Below are 25987 nucleotides of genomic sequence, written 5' to 3'. Positions count from 1 at the left end.
CAGGTTTGGAAATCCAACCCCTAATCCAACCTGTGGACAAAACGAACTCAGAAGCAGGGGCGAGTGAGGGGCTTTGAAAGGTTTATACTAATAATCAGTTACTCCCATGACCAGGTCGGAGCCTCAAAGAGCAGAGAGGGAAGAATTTCACTCCTGACAGGAACAAGGCTGCTAAGACCAGGGAACCCCAATGTCTTATACCGACTGGGCCAATCCGAAGGAGGTTTGACCGACCCACGGGGAAATGAGAAATGCAGACAGCTAGGGAGGTTTGTGGGCAGGGAGGCCTACTCAACGAAAAGATTGTTCTTAATCTGAGAATTTTGCTCCCCACCCCCATATATATTTTTTTTCCTGTAAAACACCTTTTCTTTTATGAGAATGATGGAGATGGTAGCTGAGACTTTTTTCAATCCTTATTTTAATAAGTGGGTAACCCTAAGTGGGTAGAGGGAAGGGGGAGGGATATTACTGACGGGTAAAATCTTAATACTACCTGGGTGAAAGGACTGCCACAATCCTTTCCAAAGTGTTTCTAAAGGTCTTTGATACTAAGATGCAGACTAAGTACTCAGCTGGGGCTGCACTGGCCCTGGGGGGCATTTGGGAACACAGGGGAGTGGTTCAGGTCGTCACAATTCCCAAGAGCACTCCTAACATTTAGCAGGAAAGCAAAATACCTTACAATTTGTAGTACAGTCTCAGCAAGTAGGAACTGTGCTGTCCCCAGGGCCAATGGGACCCCCTCCCCACCCAAGTGTGAAGCATTAGCTAGGAGGTGTCCCTTGGTGTCCCTTCCCTTTCCTGCCTTTGCAGTCATTGGACAGCAGAGGGCGCTGTGCCACTCCAAGGACACTCCATGGTAACAATTATCTCCTCGGCCAGGCAGCCACCCTCACCCGGGAGGCGTCCTGGTAGATGGATGGATGGTTGTTTCACTTGCTCTGCTCTGAATCCCTAATAATAGATTCTAGTTTTATTTTCTTACGTTTCACTGAAAAGCTAAAAAGTCAACTACCTTATGTTGCACCAATCATTTTTACACTATGTTTTTTTAAGGACATTTTCCGTGCCTATGCAATCCAAGAGTCTGAGACCCACTGGTCTCCAGGACGAATAAAGAACTTTAAACCACGTACCTGACAGACATTTCGTGCTGCCCCCGCCCCTCCTTCCTTCCCTCGCCTGCTGTCCCTGGACACCCCGATCCCAGACTCGGCTCTCACCAGTTTCTGGCTCTGCCCTGTCGTTTTCCACAGGTTCCACAAGTGGGTCTTGGGGTTCTTTCTTCTGCGGGGCTGAGCTGGAGAAGACGCCCACTGGAGCCCATTCCAGATACAGGGGAACGTGGTGAAACTGCAGAGACAGGGGCGGGAGGGACTCAGTGCCTCACACACACAGATGAAGAGCCCGAGGCTCAGCGAGTGTGGGTGAGTCCCCCCCGAATGGAGCCAGGAGCACAGCCCAGAACCTTCCGTGCTGCCTGATCCCGCAGAGCAACGTGGGGGCCCCTTGCTGCGGCTCGAGGCCCAGCATCTGTTGTCACTGGATACATTTGTGTCCCCTGTGTTTTCTCTAATCAGAGTACGAAGGGAGAGGGAAACGGACTGACAGAGAGCAGGTCTCCTGGAGAAGTACAGTAGAGCCGTTAGACACCATGCTTCCCCACACCCCATAGACACTCGGAGGCAATGAGTGCACACGTGTGTGCGTACATAGCTTTGTTTTGTTTTGTTTTAAAGGCTAAATGAGACACTGTAAATAGTCTGCAGAGCATTAAAATGCTGGATAAACAGAAGCTCCTTGTAGTGAGTAGGTTGAAAGGTGGCTTCCTAAAAAACAGGTCCATGTCCTAACCCCCAGAGCCTGTGAATGGGACCTTATTTGGAAAAAAGGTCTTTGCAAATATCATTAAGTGGAGATCTTAAAATGAGATCATCCTAGATTATCTGAGTAGGCCCTAAATGCAGTGACCAGTGTCCTTACAAGAGAAAGGAGATTTGAGACGGAGAAAAAGAGAAGGTAGGTGAGACACAGGCAAAGACTGGAACGCTGCAGCCAAAAGCCAAGGGACGCCTGGGCCACCAAAAGCTGAAGAAGCAAGAAGGCACCTCCTCTGGAGCCTTCAGAGGGAGCATGGCCCTGCCGACACCTTGATTTCAGACTTCTGGACCCAAAAACTGTGTGAGGAATAGTTTCTGTTGTTTTAAGCCACCAGGTTTGTGGTAACTTCTTATGGCAACCACAAGAAATGAACACCCTAATATTTGTGTGTGAGTGTGTGTGTGTGAATGTGTATGTGAGTGGGTGTGAGTGGGTGTGTGAGTGTGAGTGTGTGTGTATCTGTCTGGTTTCTTTTTACTCAGAAATAGGAGACGGCCACCTCCAGAACTGACTTTCAGCTTATTGCAGGTGCAGATACCAAAAGCACTAAGAATGGTGGTTCAAATTCACGTGAGAATAGAATGCCAAGGAAACCCAGTCAGGCAAGGAGCCAAGACCTGCTTCCTGGACGATGGTTTAGAGCTTCCCTCCCACGTTCTCCCATCCAGGTGTTCTCGGGACGGGGATAAAATTCAGTCTTGACAGAGAAGGTGGTTTTAGGTGGAGCTGCCAAGGGTCAGAGCTGTGTTAAGACTGTCAATGTGTCAGGTCCTGCCATCCCTTCCTGAAGCAGGTCTGGGGGAGCCCTACCTTGGAATAGGCCAGATGTCTGAAGGCCTTGCGGGCCTCCAGGGGCTCCAGGAACTCCACGATGGCGGTGACGCCGCCCTCAGGCAGTAGCACGCGGCCCAGGCTGCCGAAGCGGCCGAAGGTCTCCTGCAGCTCGGCCGCCAGGGTGCCTGCCGGCAGGTTCTTTGCCAGAATCACGGTCTTGCTTCGCTCCGCGGCAGCCTGCAGGGAGGGTGAACACATGTGGGACAACAGGAGGGAGGGTCCCTGGCTCCTGACACCAGCACTGATCTGTGGCTGATTCCAGACCAGGCGCCCTTTTGGGACCTGTCACCAGGTATTTAGGAAGCAGGCCCAGGAGATGCCACCATCTCGGGCACGGGGTTCTGTGGAGTGGGTAAGAAGAGCTCCAGAGTGGACCCCTGGGGCAAATCCCAACCTCTCCGCTTCGGAGCTGTGGCCAATTCCCACAGCGCCCACCACAACCTTCGCTGACCTTCCAGAGCACTCCAGCCCAGGCTGGCATTGCGGCTCTGGAATTGCACACTGCCTGCCACACATGTGGCCGGCAGGAGACGCTGAGCAGTTAACAGCCCTGGGAGCAGCCTCTGGTCCCAGGAGATGGTGCAGCACTTCTGAGGCAGGAGGTCTGCAGGAGTCCCGAGATAAAGCCCAGCCCACTGCTGTCCGCAGTGCTGTGATAAAGACACCCTGCTCTGGTCTCCTGCCCTCCCCTCCTCCCTTCTCACCAGTGTCTCCTGCCCTGCCCAGTAAGCTACCTACTTACCCTGGAATCTTTGTCTCTGAGTCTGCTTTCGGAAGAACCCAAACCAAGACACTAGATATATGGCCTTGAGAAATGTACTGAACTGTGTGCCTTCACCCCTCATCTAACCTAAGGACACAGCACCTACTTCACAGGATTACTCCAGAAGAGGATTTCCTTAATTGGGATAATACAGGCAATGTACGTGTAGCATTATAAACGTTAGCAATTATTTTCTTAAAAACCATGTTGGAGGGGAATAAAAGAGCCAAGAAATACATATATAATGGAAAAAATTCCAGGTATAGGGAGTATCTGGGCATGATACTCCCTACTACTCAGCCACTAACTTAACTTGAAACCTTGGGTGAATCACTTTCCCTGTGGGCCTCAGTTTTCTCATCTGCAAAATGGGCTAACAGTAACGCCTATCCTATAGGCCTCATAGGGTTGCTGTGAGGCAAGTGGAGTGGAAGTGCCTGCAGGTGGGAAGGGCTGGGCATCAGAGAGCTTTTTAGGTGCATCAGCACGTCTGTGACCTGAAAGTCCAGGGGCCGGACACGTGTGCTCACCTGGCTGAAGGAATCCAGGCTGACCCCGTTTTCAATGAGGAAGCGCCGTACTTCTTGGACCAGCTGGGTCTCCCCCAGGGCTACGCGCACAGCCACGCTGCCCTTGGTCTCCTGCGGGAGGGGAAAGGAAGAGGCCCTGTGGGCTGTGGGGCAGGTGCCGAGCCAGCTCTCCCCTCCCAGCAGCCTGCGGAGGAGGCTCGGGGGGAGACGGTCCTGCTGGCACCCCTCGCCGCCCCACACTGGATGGCTCCAGCTTCCGGGTCTCTCATAGTCAATCAAGGACCCCATGCCCACCTCTTTACCCTCACCTTTCCCCACTCTGGTCATACGGGCCTCTCTGCTGCTCCTCCCAATGCCAAGTTTGTCCTCACCTCAGGACATGGGCACCTGCTGACCTCTGGCCGCCTGGCTCTTACCCCACGCTCCCTGGTTCCATGCAGTTTCTTCTGAAATGTCACTTCGCGGACCAGCTCCCCCTGTTCACACCCTATTCCCCGCTACACAGCTTAACTAGTCTTCACCCATCACACCGACATGCTGCATCTCTGCTTCGCTGTCAGTGTCTTGCTCCACACGGCGGTTCTAGAAGAGCAGCACCGGTTCTGCCTAGGGCCCTACTGCATTCCCAGTGCCCAGGGTGCTTGCGGGACCGGGACTGGCTGCAGGCCCTCCCAGCTGGCTGAGCTCTGGAGCGGTGCAGCCACAAGCCACACAGCCACTGGGCACCGGAAATGTGGTGCGTCCAGATGGAGACGCGGCGTGAGTGTAAAACACACACTGCACTGTGAAAGCTTAGTGAGAAAAAGGACATGCAAAGCATCTCATCATTTTTTTATACTGCATATATGTTAGAGAGACAATTACCTGGGCTATACTAAATCAAATAGATTTTGAAAATTAATGCTGCCTGTTTCTTTGTGCGTTTTAAAGAAAACGTGGCCACTCAGACATTTACAATTACACGGGGAGAGCACTGACGCCGCCTGTCAGGGCAGGAGGACTGAATGACAATAGGCTGACGAGCTCATGCGCCAAACCCACAGACGTCCTTCGCTGACTGGCTGACAAACACACTCCCAGGCTTTGCCTGAATTGGACTTAGCCTCAGACTAAGTGGAGATGCATGCACTGAAAGGAAGGATCTGGAGGGACGACTGGATAGACAGATGGCGGAAAGCCAGGAGGCGAAAGAAACTCAGGAGAGGAGGGTGACAGAGACCAATGACTCCCCTTCCCTGGGAGGCAAAACCCTTGAGAGTTGTGTGCCTGGGTCCGAGCAAGGGCAGGCCTGGTGTCATCCCCCCTCTGCCTTCTTCCAGGAGCATGACCCTGGGCAAGTTACTGTGTCCCTGGGCCTCAGTTTCTTCATCTGGAAAGTGGGGATAGGAGGAGCACCCATTTCCTCAGGCTGTGGTGAAGAGGACTGCACAGCTGCGTGGCAGCAACTGCACTCTCTGGGGTGGCTCCCCACAACCCCCGAAGCCAGGGCTGAAGGGCGGACGGGATGTCCCAGAGGGAAGACGCCTATGACTACAGCTTCAGAGGCCCCAGGCTCACAGACGCCCTAGCACAATGCTCCCTCCTTGCGGTCGGCCCAGAGCTGGGGGTATATCAGACGGACACTCACATGGTCAAACACTTGGCTCTTGGTGGCATTGTACTTCTGTGCGATGGCGTCGGCCACTGCATTCGGGCCCATGAACAGCGTGTTCCAGTTGTGACAGCTGACAGGCAGAGGCAGAATAGGGAGGTCAGACCACGGCTGAACACGGGGAATGTGTTTTCAGATGGAAAACGTCTAAGAAATGAGCTCATTGACCGGCCTTTCTAGGCCCCCAGACCTCCTCCTCCCCCCAACTTACCTGGAGGGGGCCATGTACCTGGGGCTGGAAGACAAGGGCAGCCAGGATGATATGAACAATCCCTGACATTTGTCACACAGCTACTCTGTGCCAGGGACTGAGCACTTTGCCTAAGTTAACTCGTAATCCTTATAAGACCACATATGTAAGGTACCCCTGTGACTCTCCATTTTGCAGATGAGGAAACTGGGGCTTAGCAAGGTGATGGACGAGAGGCTGGACCCATCACAAGGCGCCAGAGCACCCAGGCGGCTGGGAAAGGGGGGTGAGGGTGGCAGGAGCCTGGGTCAGGGCCAGAGGCTGGTAGGAGGTAAGGACCTGGAGCTGTTGGCTTTGTCTTTAGACTCTTTCTTCTTCTTGTAAGAGGACGATCCCGGCGTGTCGGCGTCCTCGCTGGCTTCCTTCTTGATGGTGGACGGTAACACGTGGAGCATCCTGCCCTAGAGGAGGGCGAGAGGAAGAGGGTAAAGAAGGGGGCAGGCGCTTCTACATCCTGCCCCAGGACGTCAGCCTCTCCACGAGTCAGCTGGACTCAGTGCTGTCACCCTTGTCAGAAGACGTGGCCTTGGGCAGAACGACCATGTGGCCACCCTCAACCCAAAATGGGGACCTGGCCACGTGACACAGACCTGACACTGTGATGGGGGCCCTTTGACACAGCCTCACAAAGAAAACTGATCAGTTTGTAAGTACCACCTGCAGCACCTCAGCCCCGTAAGCCTGGGCCCCATAGGTCCCTGCACGTGCGATCTGGCCTGGCGACCACAGTAAATTATGAATGAATGAATGAATGAATGAATGAATGAATATGGAGGTGAGGTGGCCTGGGGCTTGAGCACGTGCACGAAGCACCTTACTTGAAGACGCTGGGAACAAAGAGAAGAGTTCCTCACATTTCATTGTGGCCACTAAGTATGATTGTGCCCCCTCTTTCCTTCCTTACTCCTCTTCCCAGTGGTATTTCTCCAGACGGAGAGCATATTTATTCATTCAACCAATACTGTGGTGCCTACTACGTGCCAGGCGCTGTCCTAGGTGCTGTCAGGTCAGTGACCAGAGCAGAGCAGACCCTGCCCTCAGAGAGCTACCCTCCAGCAGCTCGTGTGAGGAGGTGGCTTCCTTACAAATGTGAGGGAGAGCACATGTGCACACTCGCGTGCACACACACAGGACATTTCCTGATCCCCTGGGCCCAGCAGCCCCCCGCCAGCCCTGAGCGGTCACCTGGAACACCTGCCCGTCCACTGCCGCGTAGGCCTTCACGGCGTGCTCAGGAAACATGAAGGTGACAAAGGCGAAGCCCTTGGGTTTCTTGGTCAGGCTGTCGATGGGGTAATGCAGCTCGGACAGGGGACCTGAGGACGGGAGCAGTGTCAGCGTCCTGGGAGCCGGGATGGGCTGTGCGCTCCGCACTAACCAGGTGACAGGTCTTCACTGGCGAGAGCATCAAGCTGCTGCTCAGGTCGGTTGCAGCCACTCAGCCCAAGGAACAACGTGGCCAGCGGCAGCAGGGAGACCACCTCAAAGGTCAAGGGCGTCCTTTTACCTTTATGCATCTAGCCTAAGAGTAGAGGTGCCTGGGCTGGATCCTGCCTCCATCACCCACTATGGGTGCAGCCCTGGGCAAGCCACTAGCCTTCACATGCCTCAGTCTTCTCCTCTGTAAAATGGCATAAGAGCACCTGGCTCAAAAGGCAGCTGGAGGGCTAAACACGTTGATACGTGAAACGTAGTAAACAGCGCCTGCTAGGTCAGTGCCCCAGAAGCATGCTGTGACACTGTCGTTAGACTCCAAGCACACCTCTCAGTCGGTTTCCACTCTGAACAGCAGGCGGTAATCATGGACTGAGGAGTCGTTGTGCTCCGAGATGGGCACTTGTAGTCTACTGACGACCCCGTCCTGTGCAGCCAGCCCTGCTATAGACCAGGGCACTGGCCTGGGCAGAAGGATCCGGTGAGCAGGGCAGCAGGGACCACAGGCTGGGAGGTTACGCCGATCTGCCCTACTCAGAGCCTCTTCGTCCCCACACCAGGTACTCAACCTTGCTCTGAGCCTCCACAACCCAGAGCCGGCCTCCGAACAAAAGTGGGGACCCTCCAGGGCATCTCAGAAACATAAAGACCTCGCCGCCATTTTAAATCCTAACTCCCGTCCCTCAAATAACCATGACCTTATAAATACAGCCCAGTGTGACCAACTGAACTACATGTCTTCAAGTTCACGTCCTGTGAAATAATTCTGTCAACAACGACAATACAAATAACTTCCGCTATCAGATTTGTCTGGATGCTCAGTTTGGAGAGCAAGACTATTTAGACAGCAGGGGGCCCAGACTGGGGAGCTCTGCTGTATTCGCACCTGTACAGGTGCCAGACTTCTAATACTGAAGCAAGAGCTCGGACGGCAAGGGTTACCCCAGAAAAATGTACCAAGCCTTGTCAGTTCTGAGTTTAGAGAGGATGGGTTCAGACCACAAAAGTTGCCTTTCGTGTAACCTATGACGACAAGCTCTGTTACATACATCATGTGTCAATCCTCACAGCAGCTCAGGGATTATCAGCCCCATTTTATGGATGAGAAAACTGAGATAGGAGGAAAAAGTCATCAGCCCAAGGTCAAGAGCTGAGCTGGGCTCCCTGCTCTCGTACGATGTGCTCTCAGAGTGTGCACCCCGCCGGGGGGGCTGCGTCCCTACCGTATTTGGAGAAGATCTTCTCCAGGTCCTCCTCGGTGCTGGTGTAGGGCAGGTTTCGCACGAAGAGCCTGCCGGAGTCGGCCAGGTCCTCCTCTTCTTCGTTCTCCCCGAGTGTCCGGCCTTGCCAGGATTTGGTGCTATTCTTCAAGGGCCCCTTTGCAGTGGGGACAGTCTTTTCCCTGAACACCTCGATATAGCGACCACCTGCGTGACGAGAGGAGTCAGGGCTCCGGGGGGAAGGCCCAGAACTGACCAGTGACTCGTGACGATCCCAAACTCATCTTTGCTGCCTTCCCAATGCCACGGCCAAGGCAGCAGCCTGGGCCAATGCCGGCCTGAACCAGAAGGCCCTTTTTCCAACTGTCACTCATCCTCCAAGTTCAGTTTCAACCTTGGGGGGAGCCTGCCCGAGCCGTCCCAGTCCACAGAGCCCCATCCTCTAAATCCCAGGGCATGGTCCCTGGCTCGCTGCTCGGCCTTAGGACAGCGAGATGTGACAGCCCAACACTGGAGAGTCAGTCACCTTGCATTGACCCTGATTAAACTGTGACGACTGCCATCTCTGCATACGCAAAGCAGGTGCTCAATAAATAGTACCGCCTGCCTTGCATACAAGACTGCTGCTTCCCAGCTTCCCTAAGAGAGCTCATGTTTTCCCTAGGGGCTAGATCTGAATCATGTGTCCATGCTAGGGAGGGGGCATAGATCATGTCCTTGGAGATCATTCGGGCAACCTCTCGACTCCAGGAACTCGCACACGCTGTTCCCTGTACTGGAACGGCCTGCTCCACAAAAGCCAGGGCTTACTCGCTCCACTTCTCGAGATTCTGCTCCAATGTCCCCTTCTCAGGGAGGCCCACGAGGACACAATCCTGTTTACAAACACAGCTCCTCTAATCCCCGCCCTCCCCTGCAGTGTGTTTCCACAGCACGGCCCCTTTGATTCCTGCCCGTCTCTCCCCCTCTGGGTCAGTTTACTCTAAGTCAGCTCCAGGAGGGCAGGGATTTTGGTCTGTTCTGCTTGCGCCTGTCTCCTCAGGGCCACAAACAGTGTTGGGCATACAGCAGGCCCTCGATAAAAATGTGTGGAGTCAATGGATGAACAAAGCCCTGAAACCAGGCAGAGGTGGCACCTGCCCCAGGGTCCTTACCCATGTATTCTCTGTTGCATTTCAAAGCTTTCTTTACTTCCTCTTCGCTGCTGAAATCCACAAAGATGTACCCTGAGAAAGGACAATGGCAAAGGTGAAATCTGCGGGCCCTGCAGACACTCGCAGGACTCACCGAGGAACATCTACGCTGTGCTAGGTGCTTGAGACACTGAGCTGAAAGTGAGGGAAAGCCTCTATTTCTGCCAAATCTCCAAAATGCAAAGATTCCCCCCCACCCCCCGGCCAAACCTCCCTTTGCAGGAAGCATTTAGACCCCATGGCCTGGTCTTAAGGATGAAGGTGGTGGATTGTGGGCGTCAGGAACACAGGAGGCCGCTGCCTCCCTCCCAGCTTCTCCCACCCTGACCAGGGCCTGCTCCAGGGCCTTCTCTGGGAAAGACGTGCCTGTGGTGGCTGCGCTGTGGCCCAGCTCAGCACCAGAGGGCCCAAGTCCACAACCACTCTGCCAGTGAGCCCTCAGGCCCCGCCAGAAGCAAGCACGGAGTCACTTCCATCCTCAACCTCGTCAGGCCTCACCCGGAGAGGCGGCCGAGCAGGTGTCACTGCCCCACTTTTCTAGAGTCATGTCCAAGGGCACATGGCTGATAGGTGGCAGTGCTGCAACATGGGCCAAAGCCCACGGGGACTTGGTCTCCATCACCAGGCCATTAGATTCGCTTCTGTGATTCCTCCCCACTCTGCTCCTGCAACCATACATCTCATCTATCCCCATAAACACCCTCCATCCTCTTCCTTCCTCCTTCACCCTGTGCAGCCCAGCCCAGGGTGAACTACAAAAGCCCTCCCCTGTCCTCTCTGCATCCTCGCGGGCCCAGCCCCAGGACCCTTCCTTCACCAGCAGGGACCACTCTGAATCCGATCATGGTCTCCCCCTGCTTTAAGCCCCCAGTGGAGCCCTGCGCCCGGGCTGGGCTGCCTCCTCAGCAGCATTTCTGTGCAAACATTCTGCTCCTTCTGAAAGAACCATGCTCACGTGACAGCCCTCTCTAGCTCCAAGGCCTCCAGTACAGTTTTTCTCAGCCCTGACAACTCATATGTGCTCCTTCCTGCTCCCTCCAGCCAGCCCCTGCTCCCCCTCTGGTCTCTGAAGTGCTGTGAAAGTAGGGGTACCAACACCACCATTAATGTTACCACCACCTCTCAGGGAGGGTGCAGTAGGTATTCAGCCCTGTTCTAAATGCCGTGTGCGTCTCAACTCACTGAATCCTCACGACTCAGTGAGACAGGACCATCACAAGGCACAGATGAAGACGCTGGCACTAGGTCCCTAGTCCAAGGTCCAGGACTCGCAAGTGGCCGAGCTGGGATGTGAAGCTGGGTGGCACTGCACCCGGCAGGTCTGCAAGGCGGGGGAGGGCTGGTGCATGGGTCTGCCTGGCAAGCAGGGCTTTCGTGCTCAGGGGAGAGCCGGGGAGATGTAGAAACTCGAGGGTGACGAGACCAGCCCTGAAGCAGGAACCCTTTCTTCCCCCGACTCCAGACCCAGCAGCTCCCAACCACTGGGCCCAAGCCAGCATCTTCTTGCCCAGGATAGCCTGCATGCCTCGTGCTGCCCAGAGGGCCTTAGCGTGGTTCTCTGGAGCGCCAAGTCTGCTCCTGTGTGTCCCAGACCCTTGGCCTGGCCAACAGGCAGGCATGGGCAGGCTCCCACCTCTCCAAGCTCAGACCCTTCGTACCAGCATGTTCCCTGCCCCAGGGCAGCCAGAACTCAGGGCTCCAAAGCCCAGGGAGTGTGCTGGCTGCCCAGAGTGGAAACCTGGGAGAGGGTGGCATGGGTTAGGGGTGGGGGGTGGAGGCAACAGCAGAGCTGCCCAGGGACTTCGCACAGCAAACCCCAGGACTGGAGACATGTGTTTGAAGGACTAGGTGAGCCCACTGGCATACGTGTGGCTGAGATGAGGAGGGAGAGAACAGGACAGGTGAAAACTATATACCAGGCTGCCAGAGGCAGGGAACAAGAGGCAGACCCTGTCCTGAGCGGTTTAACCAATCCACAGGACCGGGGACCACAAAGCGGAAGAAGAATGGCCGCCCTTCAAACATCTCCCCAATTCAGCTGCCCCAACCTTCCATCTTTATCATCGGCCTTTCTGACCCCTCCCCACCCCGAAACATCCCAGACCTTACCTGTTTTGTTTCCGTGAGCATTTCTCACTATTCGAATGGCCACCGGTTTCAGGGGTGCCAGGAATTCCATCACATTTTTCTATCAGGAGAAGAAAAGTTTCCCCCCTTTATGAATCCAATAATAAAAGTGCAACCCAATAAAGAGACATGGGGTAAGTTCCTGAATTCAGAAAGATTATCGAAGTGTTTCATCCTTTATGGTTTCTCTCTTTCCTCTAAATAATACATGCTTTCTCCATCATAAAATAAAACTGCCTTGGAAAAAGATTTGAAACAAATTGGAGATGAACAATGTAAATATAAAACAGTAATGTCACCATCAGCATTTTAAGGTGTAGTTTCTGATCTTGCTTTCCTAAGTAACTTTTTATATATTTGTGGTTAAATCTGGCCTTTTCCACTTCTCATTAAGGCATGGAAAGTGCTGCTGTAGACAGTTCCCAACTTTCTTGACTATTTCTGTTTTGGACATGAGTGACTTAAACACATTTTTAAAATGCACAGAGTATGATATTTTAGCAAACACCAAAAGTTCAAACAAGGAAACAAAAATGGCCCACAATTCCAATGCCCACATCACTCTTAATCACTTTTTATTAAAAAATAAAAGGAGTGAAACCATTATTTGATTGTACATTGGATTAAGCCCTTTAGAGAACCAGCATTGAGAAGCTTACAATGTCTGGGCAGACATACAAATCAAAGCATTACAAAATTATTGGAAGAAGTTCAACAAAGTTCTGAATTTTTCCTAATTTTTTAAAAAAAGTCTAATCATCAAATTCTTGTAAGAAAACCATTTTTAGGAATCATCGAGAAATCTAGCATAGTATATAATGTGTGTTTAGGTGCCTCCTGGAGGGAAAAACAAAAACAAAAAACAACCCATCCACACTGTTCGATGTCTTGAATTTTTCACTTGATAATACATCTTGGGAAATCTTCTACATCATTCTTTTTAATGACACATCATATTCTACTGTTTCGATACTGAGTTAACTAAACCTCAACTTTTTCAACCTCCGCACATCGAGTATCTAGAGGTAACTTTCTTTTTGGTTGATACATAAAAGGAATCTTCTCTTCCATCATATTTTCTGTTATTGTTTGTGGAAAAGAAAGAAGTGACGATTTTTTTATGTATTTGTTTTGCAAAAGGCCATCTAACATTTACTTTTTTTTTCCTTAAAGTGTGTGATTATCTACATGGTTGGTAATTGAAAGCATTCTGACTCTAAATGACCGGACAACTCAGATAGTCTAGTACAACCCTAATACACGTCACTCAGAAACTGGTTAAGTTTTACTTTTTACAAATCAGTGAACAGAAAGATTACCAAAAAAGATAACCAAGAGAAAAATAGGGCAAAAGGTGATCAGGCACCCAGCAAAAGAGGATATACATGAGATTTACAAATGTGAAAGAATGAATGGTCTCGCTAATAATTTAAAATATAAATTCAAACGAGATGCCATTTTCGCCTGTCATATTGATGAAGATTAATCCCCAGGGTTTGCAGAAATGGACCCCCTTATACTCTGCTGAAGGGAGTATAAATTAGCAGTTTCCAGAGGGCAGCTGACATTGTGTATCACACCTTAAAAATGTACACGCACTTGCTTGGATAAAATATTGATCTGGAGCAAAGGCTGGCAAACCACGGCCCACAGGCCAAGTATCGCCCAGGGCCTATGTTTATATGGCCTGCAAGCTACGACTGGTTCTTACGTTTCTGAAGGGTTATTAAAAAAAAAAAAAAAGATGTACAATGGAAAAGATACACAACAAATGGCCTGCAAAGCCTAAGATACGTACTATCTGACCTTTACAGAATAAAAAAATCTGCTGCCCTCTGAGCTTAAGGAATGCTGATGACATTATTTATCAACAGCAAGAGATTAGAAAGAACCCCACGCCCCAGTTTAGGGGACTGGGTATTTCACAGTTTGTCCAGAGTAAGGACAAGCACGCAACATGAAAAATGATTTTGCAGCAGAGTAGTCAATATTCAAAGATATTTATGATATAATGAGAGGATACAAATTTAAAAATAGTTGGATTTTTTTTTAAATAAAGAAGTCACTGTTTATACACAAAAAAAAAAAGTCTAAGGAGATACACCCAGAATTTATGAGTGGGATACAGGTGTGTGTGTGGGGCAGGTTGCCCGTTTGTCTGCGACAGCCAGTAATTAGACCTGTTGGATTTTTGCTTGCATCCTAACACCCTATCTGGTTACCCTTCTCATTCTCAACTCAGTTTGGATGACTTTTTAAGTAGTAATCCCAGTTATAGGTGATTTTGACTTTCTTCTTTTTAGTTAGCTACATTTATAATTTTTCTTATACTAAACTTTTATGACTTACGTAAGAAGAGAAATTTTAAACAGTGTTCTCTGCTGCGTAGACCCAGAGTCCGCATACTACAGTATGTGGGCCAAATCTGGCCCACCGTCTATTTTTGTAAATAAAGTTTTATTGGCACACCGCCACGCCTAGTCATGTACCTATTGTCTAAGGCTGCCTCTGCTACAACAGCAGAGTGAGTAGTTGCAACACAGACTATCGATCACAAAGCCCTAAATGTTTATCAGCTGCTCCTTTTTTTTGTTTTTTTTCCCTAACAAAAAACTTGCCCATCTTTGGGTAGATGATGAGTGTGTAAAACCAGTCTTTCTCAGGTGCCGTCCCAGTTTCCTAACCCTGACAATTCCCAAGGTCTTATTTATCAGCTTTTCTGGCTCCCAACTCCTTCCAGTCAAGTCCTGAACTGCTTCTAAAGCCTCGCAGACAGCAGAAGCGCCCCACCTTCCTCTCTTGCTGCCTTAGGGGCTCCCTGTCCTTGTCCTACTTCCTGGCACGTACCTCTGTGACGTTGAACGGGGCTCCCCGCAGCTTCACAGTGTGGGGGGTGGTGGGTTCCTTCTGGATTGCTGGTTTCTCTGTCTGAGTGATGGCAAAGAGCAGATATGAGCACAGGGAGCTCCGTGGTATAGCTCCAGGAAGAGGCAGACCCAGACATCTCGGGGAGTGCACGGAGGCACGGGCTGCCAGGGCGGGAGGCACAGGAATGGCAGCAAGTGTCATGCCTGCCCTGGATGCGCCGTCTGGCCAGTCAGAGACAGGGGGTGCCAACAGGGGCCACAGGCTACATGGAGGGGCAGGGAGCATGGGAAGGAGCCCTGAGGTCACGTGACATTCACTGCCACTGATTCTGTGCTGACACTTTGCAAACACCGCTGTCTTATTGAATCTTCAAAACGATCTTAGAGAAAGGATAGGTTAAGGATCTTTTCTGTAATTCTGGAATCCAAATAGTTCTGAAAAACCTAAATGTTTTCTGACTTCTTTGGCAACAAAACCTGCCCGGACTTGAACACATCTGCCAGCAAAGCCTGCTCTGCGCTGACAGGAGGGAATTTCGAGATGACATTTATCGCATGTAGCACGAGTGGACATTCTAGATTCACGGCAGAAACAGTCACATGCTTGATCGTGGGGTGCTGCCCCGAACCCCACTGCAGTGCTAGATTACATAGGGTACAGGGGTTATCTTCCTGAAACCCGAAACCTTCCGAGTTCCAGCACACACTCAGGCACAGAGGTTTTGGAAACTGGACACAGAGACCAGTGCTCTGCCGAGTGTCATCCTAGATGAGGATCAGAGGCCCACAGAGAAGTACGTCGCCCCAAGTCCCACGGCTCCTCCCTGTCAGAACAGGATCTAGACCCATAGCTCTCCGACCTCACCATACTCGAGGACCACGCTGGGATACACATTTTTAGGAGTAAAGGACAGGGTGTGGCAATTAGAAGGGGCAGAAAATAAAAGGTGGGAGGGGGATGGGGAAAGAGAAAAGAGGGAGCTAAAGAAGCCTGGAGTTCTGAAAAAAAGGGCCCAGCAGGAGGAGGGCGGATGCCCTGAGACCCCTGGGAGATGAGGGAATGGGGACCCAGAGGACATGACAAGCTGCCCTGTCTCTAAGCAGAGAGGATTCCCAGGTGGGAGATGAGGTGGCCACCTCCCCAGGCACCCCCGCACACCCCAATCCACACACACCTCTGCTCGGGCCTCCTGTGATTTCTTGTTCCCAGACGGGGGCCTTGGCTCTGGGCTGGGCCCTGTCCTCTCTCCATCCTGCCGGGCAGGGGCAGCGCAGGAATCGCCGTCCTCGGCCTCACTCCCTTCGTCACAGTTCACGGCTTCATCTTCACTCTCTTCCTCCTCGTCCTCCTCAGAGGAAGACGGCGACTTGGCCCTCACCACCTTGGATTTCAGGTAATCCATGTCTGACAGCTCCTTCTTCCCGGCTGCCTTTGATTCAAGGCCGTCCTCCTCTGGAAAAGAACGGGCTGGGAGTCAGCGACAGTCGCGAGCAAACCAGAGGCCTGGGACGGCAGACGGCACGGCAGTGCCACTGGTGGGTGGCAAGAGGTGCCAAGCCCATCAGGACCAGCGGCCCTGTGCCACACAGCCCCAGAGTCCTCTGATAAATAATGTCAAATGGGGTGAAACACGAGAGTTCTGATATTTCACGTGTTACATGTGATGGTTCCCAGCACGAGCTTTGCCCTCCTCAATCCGTTCTTTCCTGTAGGATTTTTTTTTTTTTTGTCATTCCTGGATTAAACCCTCCAGTGGTTTCCAGACACTCACAGGATAAAACCCAAATTCCTGCCCATCAGGCCAGCTGAGCCGACTGGCTTCTCCTCCGGGCTCCTCCATCCTGAGCCAGCAGAGCTCCCTGCGTGTCCTCTGCCCCCTGTCCCCTCCATGACTGGGTCCCACCCACTCCCAATGGATACCAGCTTTGCACAGAAACCTTACCACGCATAAAATTCCCATCAAATTCACTCTCTGGCTTTGAACCAAAATCAATTCCCGGTCCTCCATCCCCAACCTCCCATCTGGATGCAATTGCTCACGCACCCGTCCGTCCCCCGCTGCACCGTGAGCCCCTTCTGAGGCCAGTGGCTCTCTCCCTTACCTCCCTCTGGCCTTTGCACCTCCTCACAGGCCTTCCCCGAGAACTCTGCCACCCCCTTTCCTGCTCTCTCTCTGTGGCATTCGCCTTCACGTGATACCCTAAATAGTGGACTTCCTTCTTTAGGTTTCTCTTCCCCCACCAGGCTGACAGCTCCACGGGGGCAGGATTCTTCTGTCTGTTGCTCACCGCTGTATCCCTAATGCCCAAAGCAGTGCCTGGCATACCGCAGGGGCTCGATATCTGAGTGACTGACTGACTGAATGAGTAAGTGACCAGATCAGTCAAGGTCACAGTAACTGCGGTTGGGATCACCACCCACACAAGACTGGCCCACTGGCCCTGCCTGGCACTGAGGGGCCCCATGTCACACACACACAGGCCTGCCCGGACACAGGCAGGGGCACGCACGCTGGCAGGAAGCACACACATGCGGGTGGATGACCTCACCTTCCAGGTCCTCCCCGGCTCCCTCCTCCTCACTCTCCTGGCCCGAATCGGAGTCGAAATTCAGGTAATCATTGGCCGGCTTGCTCTTCCCCTTGGAAGGCTCAGCGTCCAGGGCATCGTTCGCCCACGTGGCTGTCTGTACCCGCTTCTGGTGAACTGACAGGAACTCCCGGAACTCGGTGTCTTCCTTCAGCTGGTGGTACCGGAACAGGGCAGCAGGAAGAAGGGACAACAGAAAGAGAAGGCTCATGTCAGGCTCACCCCTCCTAACTTTCAGGAGGGTAAGAGTGTCCTCCAAGTTCATTCCCCCCGGTCTCTAGAGGACCCTTGTGGTCAGCTGGGTCAGTCCTGGGAGGGCAGAATGGACTCTCATCAGATAAGAAGATGAAGAAGCCACAGAGACATGGCCAGGGGAGACGACAGGCCGGGCTCTGCTGGCCAGGCCGGCCTCTGCCCTCTCCACTCCTGCTACGGCCCCCACTCCCCTAGGGACTGCCCCTGCGTGCCCGCTTTCTTGGTCAACAGGACTCACCTTCTCCAGTTCACTTGCTACCTTTTTCTTCTTGTCATTCTGAAAACAGAAGGCACAGACAATGAGGGTCACAGGTGAAGGGTGAGGGGGGTCGGAACCACACTGCCTGGGGAGGGCCCCTCTTCAGGAACCATCAGAGAGGAATTCTCAGGTCATCTCTGCTCCCACTTCCCAGCCCCCCCCCTCCCCAGGGGTGATCACCTCGACACCAGGCACGTGGACACAAGTGACCTCCTACGTACCTTCTCAGTTTCTGGGGGGACGGAGTCTTTGTTATTTGAAGGTTGCTTGGACTGGCTTGGTTTCTGGGCATGCCTGCTCCAGGCTCGGGGCTTTGTTGGGTCCCCAAATGACTTGCAGAACTCCACCTACATGAGAGATAGAGGGTGACGATGGAGACACCTGCCACCATGACCAGCACGGGTGGCTGCCCTTCAGCACCTGGGAGCTCAGGCTTTTTAAAAAGGCACCTGCCACTGACTAGCTGAGTCAGTGGGAACAAACTACTTATCCTCCCCTCGCCTTGGCTTTTTCTTCCTTCAAGTCACCGTGCTCGTTGACATTTACCGAAAAATTCCACGTGCCAGGTGGCCTTAAATGCTTTGCATGTATGACTACAGTAGGGTCTCACTTAACATCATAAGTGCTGTGACGTTAAGTGAAACATAACAAAACCCATTTTCCCACAGGCTAACTGAGATAAACAAGAGTTAAATGCCTATGGCATCTCATCGATGTTGAGCCAAATGACACTGAACAAAACGACATTATTTGAGGGCCTGCTGCACCCTGAGCCTCCCAACAGTGGGAGGGAGGAACCACGACTCTCCCTACTTCTCAGATCAGGAAACTGAAACGCAGACAAGTAACATGCCCAAGGTCACCCAGGTAGAAAGCGACAGAATGAAGGCTGGAACTCAGGGGTGTGGCCCTGGAGCCTGAGCTCTTAGCCATCCAATCCAAGTGTGGCTGTGGATGAAATGAGATGATACAGGGTCTGGGACAAGGTAATACGGAGCTAACGGCTGCTGGTATTACCATAATGACTGTGAAGCGAGCTCAAACGGTCCCAGAGAACAACTCTAGGGTAATGAGAAAAGCCATTCAATGCACATGAGTGACACAAGTCGGACCTCCTCCTCCAGAAAGCCTTCCTGACCACCCCAGACCCACCCCTACCCCCAGCAAGGGAAGGCACCTCCTCTGTTCTCCAACAGGAGCCAGTGCTTCCCTGTCATCACTGATCACACTGACTGGAAGCGGCCTGTTTAGCTGCTGGCCCCCTGCCTGCTCCGAGGCTGCCGGCTCCTTGAGGACAGGGGCCAGGGTACCACATTCTCTCGAAATTCCCAGCGTCAAGTAAGTGCTCACTGAGTGCTTGCTAAACGGGTGAGTGACGGAAGGATATGGACCAGTGGTTCTCATGTTGGGACCAGCCGCATGGCATCTCCTGGGGGCTTGTTAGACATGCGAATTCTTGGTCTCCCCGGCCCCCATCCCCAACATACTGAATCAGGAACTCTGGAGACAGGACCCAGGAAACTGCTTGAACAAGCTCCCCAGGAGATTTGTAGGCATGCAAGTTTGAGAAGCAGTGAGGGAGATCAAGGACATCAAGGGGTGTGGAGGGAAAGATCAAGTGGTCACTCTGGACAGGCAGGCAGGGGCGAGGTCCACGCCCACTCACTGTGATCCGGGATGTGTCGATAAAACTCTTGTTGAAATGGCTCAGCGCGCTCTGGGCCTCTTCCTCAGACCGGAAGCCGATGAAGCCGAACTTCCGGAACTTGCCGTCTTTGGTGAACTTCAGACTGCAGTCGGTCAGCGTGCCGAAGGCGGCAAACAGCTGCCTGAAACGCTCCTCCTTCATCTAGAACAGAACAGGCACGATGAGGGAGGAGCTGGGAGGCATCAGAGCCAGGGGGACCGAACAGGCTGGAAACCCAAAGGTGACCTTCGACGAGGTGGTGACAGAGTGTGCTTTACAATTAGACCTGGTTCCAGCTCTGGCTCGAACACTAACTAGCTGTGTGGCCTTGAGCAAGACCCCGACCCAGTTCATTCGCAAGGAAATCAAGACCCAGAATGGCTGCTATGAAGTCTTTCCATCCTGTGGGCTGTTAGAAGGGTAAGAAGATCAATTACAAAGAGCCCAGCATTTCGGCTGCTGCAAAGCGTGTACCTCATAAACGCTTGTCAGAATAAATGAGTGCATGAACAAACAGGCGAAACTGCATAGTGTTTGCTAATTGTGATAGAATAATGAAGCACCCCCAAAAGATGGCCACATCCTAATCCCTGGGACCTGTGAAAATGTGACCTTACATGACTGTGCACATGTGATTAGATTAAGGATTTTGAGAAGAGGAAATTATCCCGGATTATCTGGGTGGACCCAATATGATCACAAGAGTCCTTATACGAGAGAGGCCGGAGGGTCAGTCAGAAAAGGCAATGTGATGATGGAGCAGAAAGACATAGTAAGATGCTACGCTACTGCCTTTGAAGATTTAGGGTGGGGCTAGCAGCCGATGAATGCAGGAGGCCTCCCGAAGCTGAACAAGGCAAGGAAACGGATTCTCCCCTAGGTTCTCCAAGAGGAACGCAGCCCTGCTGATTCTAGTATCTACCAAATTGTAACATGATGTATTTGTTTTGTTTAAGTCACTGATTTGTGGCAATGTCTTACAGTAGCAATAGAAAACTAATACAGTAATATTATTATTTGATCAAAGAGCCCTAAGCTATATAAAGCTGGCTCCTGGCTTCCCATCATCCTCACTCTAGCCAGGGCCACCTTCACAATTCAGTGAGTTTTAAGCAGATACTGGGAGGTGTGTGTGTGTGTGTGTGTGTAGGTAGGTAGGGGTGGGTAGTGTCAGGTTGAAGGGGACACACAGAGCCCCACAAATATCAAAATCCATTTTAAAACTCAAGAAAATCGAGGCCATGGCAGCCCAGTAAGAAGGAAAAAGACATTTTCTGAAGCAGGTCCTTAATTCTGATCCCACTGAAATCTCACCATCACTCTGAGTTAAGAATTATTTCTCATCATTTTATTGAGGAGAGAAGGGAGCTCACAGAGAATCAGTGACCTGTCCAACATAGCATCAAGCTTTGTAACTCAACTCCGGTATTAGGGAAGTGAATTCATCTTCCCATGAACTGGGAGAGACCACAGGTGTCTGACCCATTACTCCTCTGTCAAAAACCTTTCGGTGACTTTCTAACACCAAAGGCTCAAGAATACGCACCTAATGTAAAACATGAGATTCTCTATGGTCTGGCCCCAACCAAGCTCTTCAGCAGCATCTGCCAAGTTCCTCACAGCTTTCTCTGCTTCTCACCTCTGAGGTTTCACTACTGTTGTCTCCTCTGGGTCAATCTCCTCAGATAAGCCCTGGCTAACTCGCCCTCCTCTTCAGTGCATTCACCTCAAGTTCCCCAGGAAGCTTCTCCTAGAGTCCTCAGGTGGGCCAGGTAATTAAGCCCTCTGTGCTTACACAGCCCCGGTTCCTGTTTCAACCCCTGCACCTTCTGTCTGAGTGGTCTGGTGTCTGTCTCCTCCATTAGACTGCAAGTGCCACAAAAGAAGGGACTGAGTCTTATCCACCTCTATCAACAATGTCAGCAACATAACAAGTTCTCACTACTTAATGTTTATCTGAGGGGAAAGAATGAAGACAAGCGCATGCAATCAAGCTAAGAGAGGCAGTTTCGTGCAGTGATCATGAATGTAAATTCTAGAACCAGGCTGCTCAGTTTTACTCCCTGCTCTATGGATTACCAGCTGTGTGTGACCTCAGGCAAATCACTTTATCTTGCTGTACCTTCGTTTCTTCCCCTTTAAAAGAGGCATACTAATGGAACCTACCTTGTGGGGTTATGGTGAGGGTTAAATGAGTTATGTTACCTAAAGCACTTGTAATACTGCCTGGCACATAGTAAGCTCTCCAAGTGTTAGCTACTACTATTGTTTTTCTGAATTCTTTCTTTCATCACACGAGTCAAGCAACTCAGCCACCCTGAGAAGCACAATGACATGGAAATTGCGAGGGGAAGGGTAGCCATCCTCATCCATCAGAGGCATCAAGAGTCACTGCTTAAAGCTGCTATGATCAATAAGGGTAAATGACGGCAGAATTAAAAATAATAAACAAGACTGGAAGGGAGGAATAGATCTATTTCCTCATCTTTCACAGTGGGGGGATCAGCAGTCAGCAGATAGTCATTGGGGTTAATAGGCCAAGAAATGGAGGTGAGAGCACACTGTCTGAACATAAAGAGACGTCTGCAAGGAGTCCTAAAACCAAGCCATAGAAGATGGTTACTCCTGGAGAAAGATGGAGGGTAGAATGGAACAAACTTTGCTTCTCATTTTACACACTGCTGTACCGTTCAAATTTTTACCATCGTGTCATAGGTTCCTGCCCCTCCAAGTTAAAAACAAAACAAAAGCACAGTAATAAAACAGAAATGGCTTTGTGCTCTTACGCTTTCTAAGGAGAGAAACTCCCAAGGAGTAGGGTCAAGAATACAGAAGCTCTCTCACATCATCCAAATGGCACATTTTGTATTTTGGGAATGAGCTTCTTAGCCGCACCAGTGGTGTGGGGGCTCTCCATGCATGAAAAGTTACAGGGAAATAGATAAAGATGATCCATGCCAGCAGATTGCACCCAATCAGCTAATACCACACACATTCACCTATTTCTTCACTCGATTATTGGGCATGTGTTTATTAAGTGCCTCCCACGTGCCAGGTTCTGTGCGGGGCACTAGAGAAAAAGACAAGTATGACTGGGTCACGCCCAGCCACTCACTGGATAAATGGCTTAAAGCCCCTTCACACCCACCCCGTTGTCTTAAACTAATCCGACCTGCCCTGTTGGAATTGGAACGCAGGTGGTAAGCCTATTACTCCCCATCGTCTCCCCAACAGTCCGCTGAATGGGAAGGGACTGTGTGCGACCCAGTCAGGAGTCAACAAAAAAACGTGATCGGACGAGAGGGATTGTGGGAGCAAGGCATTCGGTCCAAGGTGGGGATTGGCATCTCCCTGGGATAAGTTGTCGGACTGGGTATCAGGTACCCACAGGCCGGCTGTGAAATCTTGAGCAGTCACTATGCCCTCCCTCTCAACTGTCAAATGAGGATAAGCCGAGGATCCTAACCCTTTTGGGTTCCAGATCCACCCGGACTCCTACCCCAGAACGAAAACTCGTCAATTCTCCCCAGCCACCTCCCTCCCAACCCCGGGCTCCCGACTGGTCCCAATTTCAGATTCCCACGTCCAGGCTCTGCACTCACCCCATTCGGGAGGTTCTTAACGATCAGTCGTGACATGGTGCCCAGTTCCGCTGTTTTGATTCCAGCACGAATGGACAGCGTCTGCCACAAACCACTTTCACGCTACAGTTGTGGGCGCCGCCATCTTTAGCGAGCCGGAAGAGTCATGTGCTCCGGACCTAGGCCGGCCCCCTCCGGAAGTAGGCGTGGCTAAACCGAGCTACCCAAGGAAGTCACACACACTAGGGGCGTGCCTGAGGCTTGCATTCTGCGCAGGCGCAAACTGTTTGGCGACGCCTGGAGACACGAAGCAAAATCGACAGGGGGCGCTGGTTCCTAACATTGGCGGAAGATTGCAGGCGGCCGGCTGAGGGTTTAAGCGCTGAGTAGATGTTTTAACCTACTTCTCTATTTTATTTTATTGAATCCTAAACCGACCCTAAGAATGGGGACAGGATGTGGGATTCTTGCCTCCCTTTTAGAGATGGGGAAAAGGAGACTCAGAGAGGCTGCCAGATGCTATGAATCAATTACTGAGCATCACCTGGAAACATTGGAATGTGTACATTGGAACTAAACATTTTTCCTATTTTGTCTGTGAGTAAACTGGGAACCAGTCAAGTGAAGCAGCTTGCTCAAAGTCGTGTAGATAGTTAAGTTTTAAATAATAGGATTATGGGGTGTATTGGTTTCCTAGGGTTGCTGTAACAAATTACCAGAAATTTAGTGGCTGAAAACAACAGAAATCTATTCTGTCACAATTCTGGAGGCCAGAAATCCAAAATGAAGGTGTCAGCAAGGCTGTGCTCCCTTGGAAGTCTCTAGGGGAGAATCCTCCCTTGCCTCTTCCAGTTTCTGGTGACTTCAGATGTGCCTTGATTTGTAACTTACGTCACTCCAATCTCCAGCTCCATCTTCACACAGCCATGCTCTGCTTTAGCATCTGTGCCAAATCTGTCTTCCTCGTTTTTCTCTTATCAGGATACTGCTATTGGGTTTAGAGACCATCCTTCATCCACAATGATCTCATTTCAAAACCCTTAACTTAACTATATATGCAAATAAGTAACTTAATTTAATTATATATGCAAATTAGTATAACGAGTATATGCAAATAAGATCACCTTCGTAGGTCCTGGGGATTGGAGCATGGCCATAGCTTCTTTTTCAAGTAGTGGCCTTCAGCCCACGACTTCCTTTGCAATATGTTATTCAGAAGATCAAATTTCATCTTCTCTCTGTCTGACGTTGACTGTCTATTCAATGAAAACACACACACACACACACAAACGTAAAAATATACCCTTGAGCCTAGAGTCGATGACTTAAGGTCACGGTGTTTCAAAGTCATTTGTTTGTTCAACAGATATTTATTGATACGTATGAAAGTGCTCTTTCGTTAAATGACAATTAGGGGGCTGTTTTCTGCACACCATGACCCTGGTCAGGACCAGCTGGGGCAGGCTTTATGAAGCAGTTCCGAGATCTTAGCCTTTTATGAGAGGGCAAGTGCGGGTTGCCCAGCCAGTCCTGGCCTCATGTTCTTTTATTATTTTCATGAACTGCCTTTATTAAAATGTGCAACTACATGTAGCCTTCCCTGAAGAAATTCACAAATCAGAGGGTCTTTCAAAGGTATTAAAAGAAAATGGAATGCTCTTTGCCAATCCTGATGTTTCAATGCTGGGCCAAGAAAATATGGTTGCCACATGTTGGAGGAAGGAGAGACTGTTCCTGGGCTGTATATCCCCGTGCATTTAATAAACAGCCACGTTGTAATGTTATTATTAGTCTCCTTGCTCTCCTGCTTTCCTGTTTTGTCTCCTGCCTCCTTTTCTCTCCCAGCAAATGATCCGGGGGGCACCTGGACCCCACCGGGCTGGCCTCTGTGATTCCAGCTGGGAATTAAAAAACAAACCAGGCAGGTCTAACCTAGCTCCGCCCACAGCTGCCTTCAGGAGAAGGGCTGTGTCTGGACCTTGAGAGAATGTACTTCCCACCAGGGAAAGGCCCACAGTGGGGAGAGAAGGGGTTGGAAGAGGCTGGATGGAAAGAGGAGAGGGTACTGAACTCTTGATTTCCTCTGTGTGAGGAGTATAATTATGAGGAAAACATCAGACAACTCCCAATTGAGAGCCATCCTACAAAATCCCTGACCAGAACTCTTCAAACCTGTCAAGGTCATCAAAAACAAAAAAAAGTCTGAGAAACTGTCCCAGCCAGGAGGAACCTAAGGAGGGAAATCTGATGCCTAAATGTGATATGGGATCCTGGAACATAAAAAAGGACATGGGTGGGGGGGGGGGGAACTGGGGAAATCTAAACAAAGCGTGGACTTTAGTTAGTAACAGTGTGTCACTATTGGTTCATTAGTTATGACAAATATACCACAGTGATGTTAAGAATAGGGGAATCTGGGTGCAGGGTATATGAAAACTCTAATATTCTCACAACCTTTCGTGATTCTAAAAAATCTAAAATGATTCTAAAGAGTTTATTAAATATTTTTAAATATATATTTTGAAAATTAAAAAGTTGTAGGAGGTCAGTATTTATAGAGGTGGAATAATCACCAATGTACCCTATTAAGGGCAAAGTGAGATGCAGAGGCATGCTTCCTTTGGTGGAGAAGAAAAAGACTCTCTGAAGGCTTGCTTCTAAATGGAGGTCAGCAAACGATATACATATCCCAAGTCAAATTCTGCCCACCGCCCATTTTCGTATGGCCTCACAGCTCAGAATGTTTTTCACATGTTTAAATGGTTGGAAAAATATGTCAAAAGAAGAAGAATGTTTTGTGACTCAAAAATTCTGTGACATTCAAATTTCCGTGTCTGTCAATAAAGTTTTATTGGCACACAGC

At 50.8% G+C, this 25987-nt stretch overlaps 1 protein-coding gene across 2 annotated transcripts in view; it reads right to left on the bottom strand.

The window, feature by feature from the left end:
• RBM19 (RNA binding motif protein 19) overlaps positions 1-23303 on the bottom strand; it is a 127190-nt gene extending 103887 nt beyond the window's left edge. For both annotated transcript variants that reach the window (XM_019734080.2, XM_074321072.1), the window contains exons 1-16: positions 23146-23303; positions 19523-19705; positions 18078-18203; positions 17836-17874; positions 17304-17496; positions 15929-16206; positions 14734-14814; positions 11869-11947; positions 9721-9792; positions 8570-8773; positions 7098-7228; positions 6192-6313; positions 5639-5735; positions 4012-4122; positions 2695-2895; positions 1227-1356 (exon numbers count right to left, since the gene is read on the bottom strand). In XM_019734080.2, the coding sequence (XP_019589639.2) occupies positions 1227-1356; positions 2695-2895; positions 4012-4122; positions 5639-5735; positions 6192-6313; positions 7098-7228; positions 8570-8773; positions 9721-9792; positions 11869-11947; positions 14734-14814; positions 15929-16206; positions 17304-17496; positions 17836-17874; positions 18078-18203; positions 19523-19705; positions 23146-23181 (2083 nt within the window). In that variant the 5' untranslated portion in view covers positions 23182-23303. The remainder of the gene's footprint in view (positions 1-1226; positions 1357-2694; positions 2896-4011; positions 4123-5638; positions 5736-6191; positions 6314-7097; positions 7229-8569; positions 8774-9720; positions 9793-11868; positions 11948-14733; positions 14815-15928; positions 16207-17303; positions 17497-17835; positions 17875-18077; positions 18204-19522; positions 19706-23145) is intronic.
• Between the last annotated feature and the right edge of the window lie 2684 nt (positions 23304-25987).

This window comes from Rhinolophus sinicus, linkage group LG16 (assembly GCF_036562045.2).
Source record: "Rhinolophus sinicus isolate RSC01 linkage group LG16, ASM3656204v1, whole genome shotgun sequence".
Lineage (NCBI taxonomy): Eukaryota > Metazoa > Chordata > Mammalia > Chiroptera > Rhinolophidae > Rhinolophus > Rhinolophus sinicus.
The sequence above is the reverse complement of the archived record's forward strand: the minus strand, read 5'-3'. Positions and strand labels throughout refer to the sequence as shown.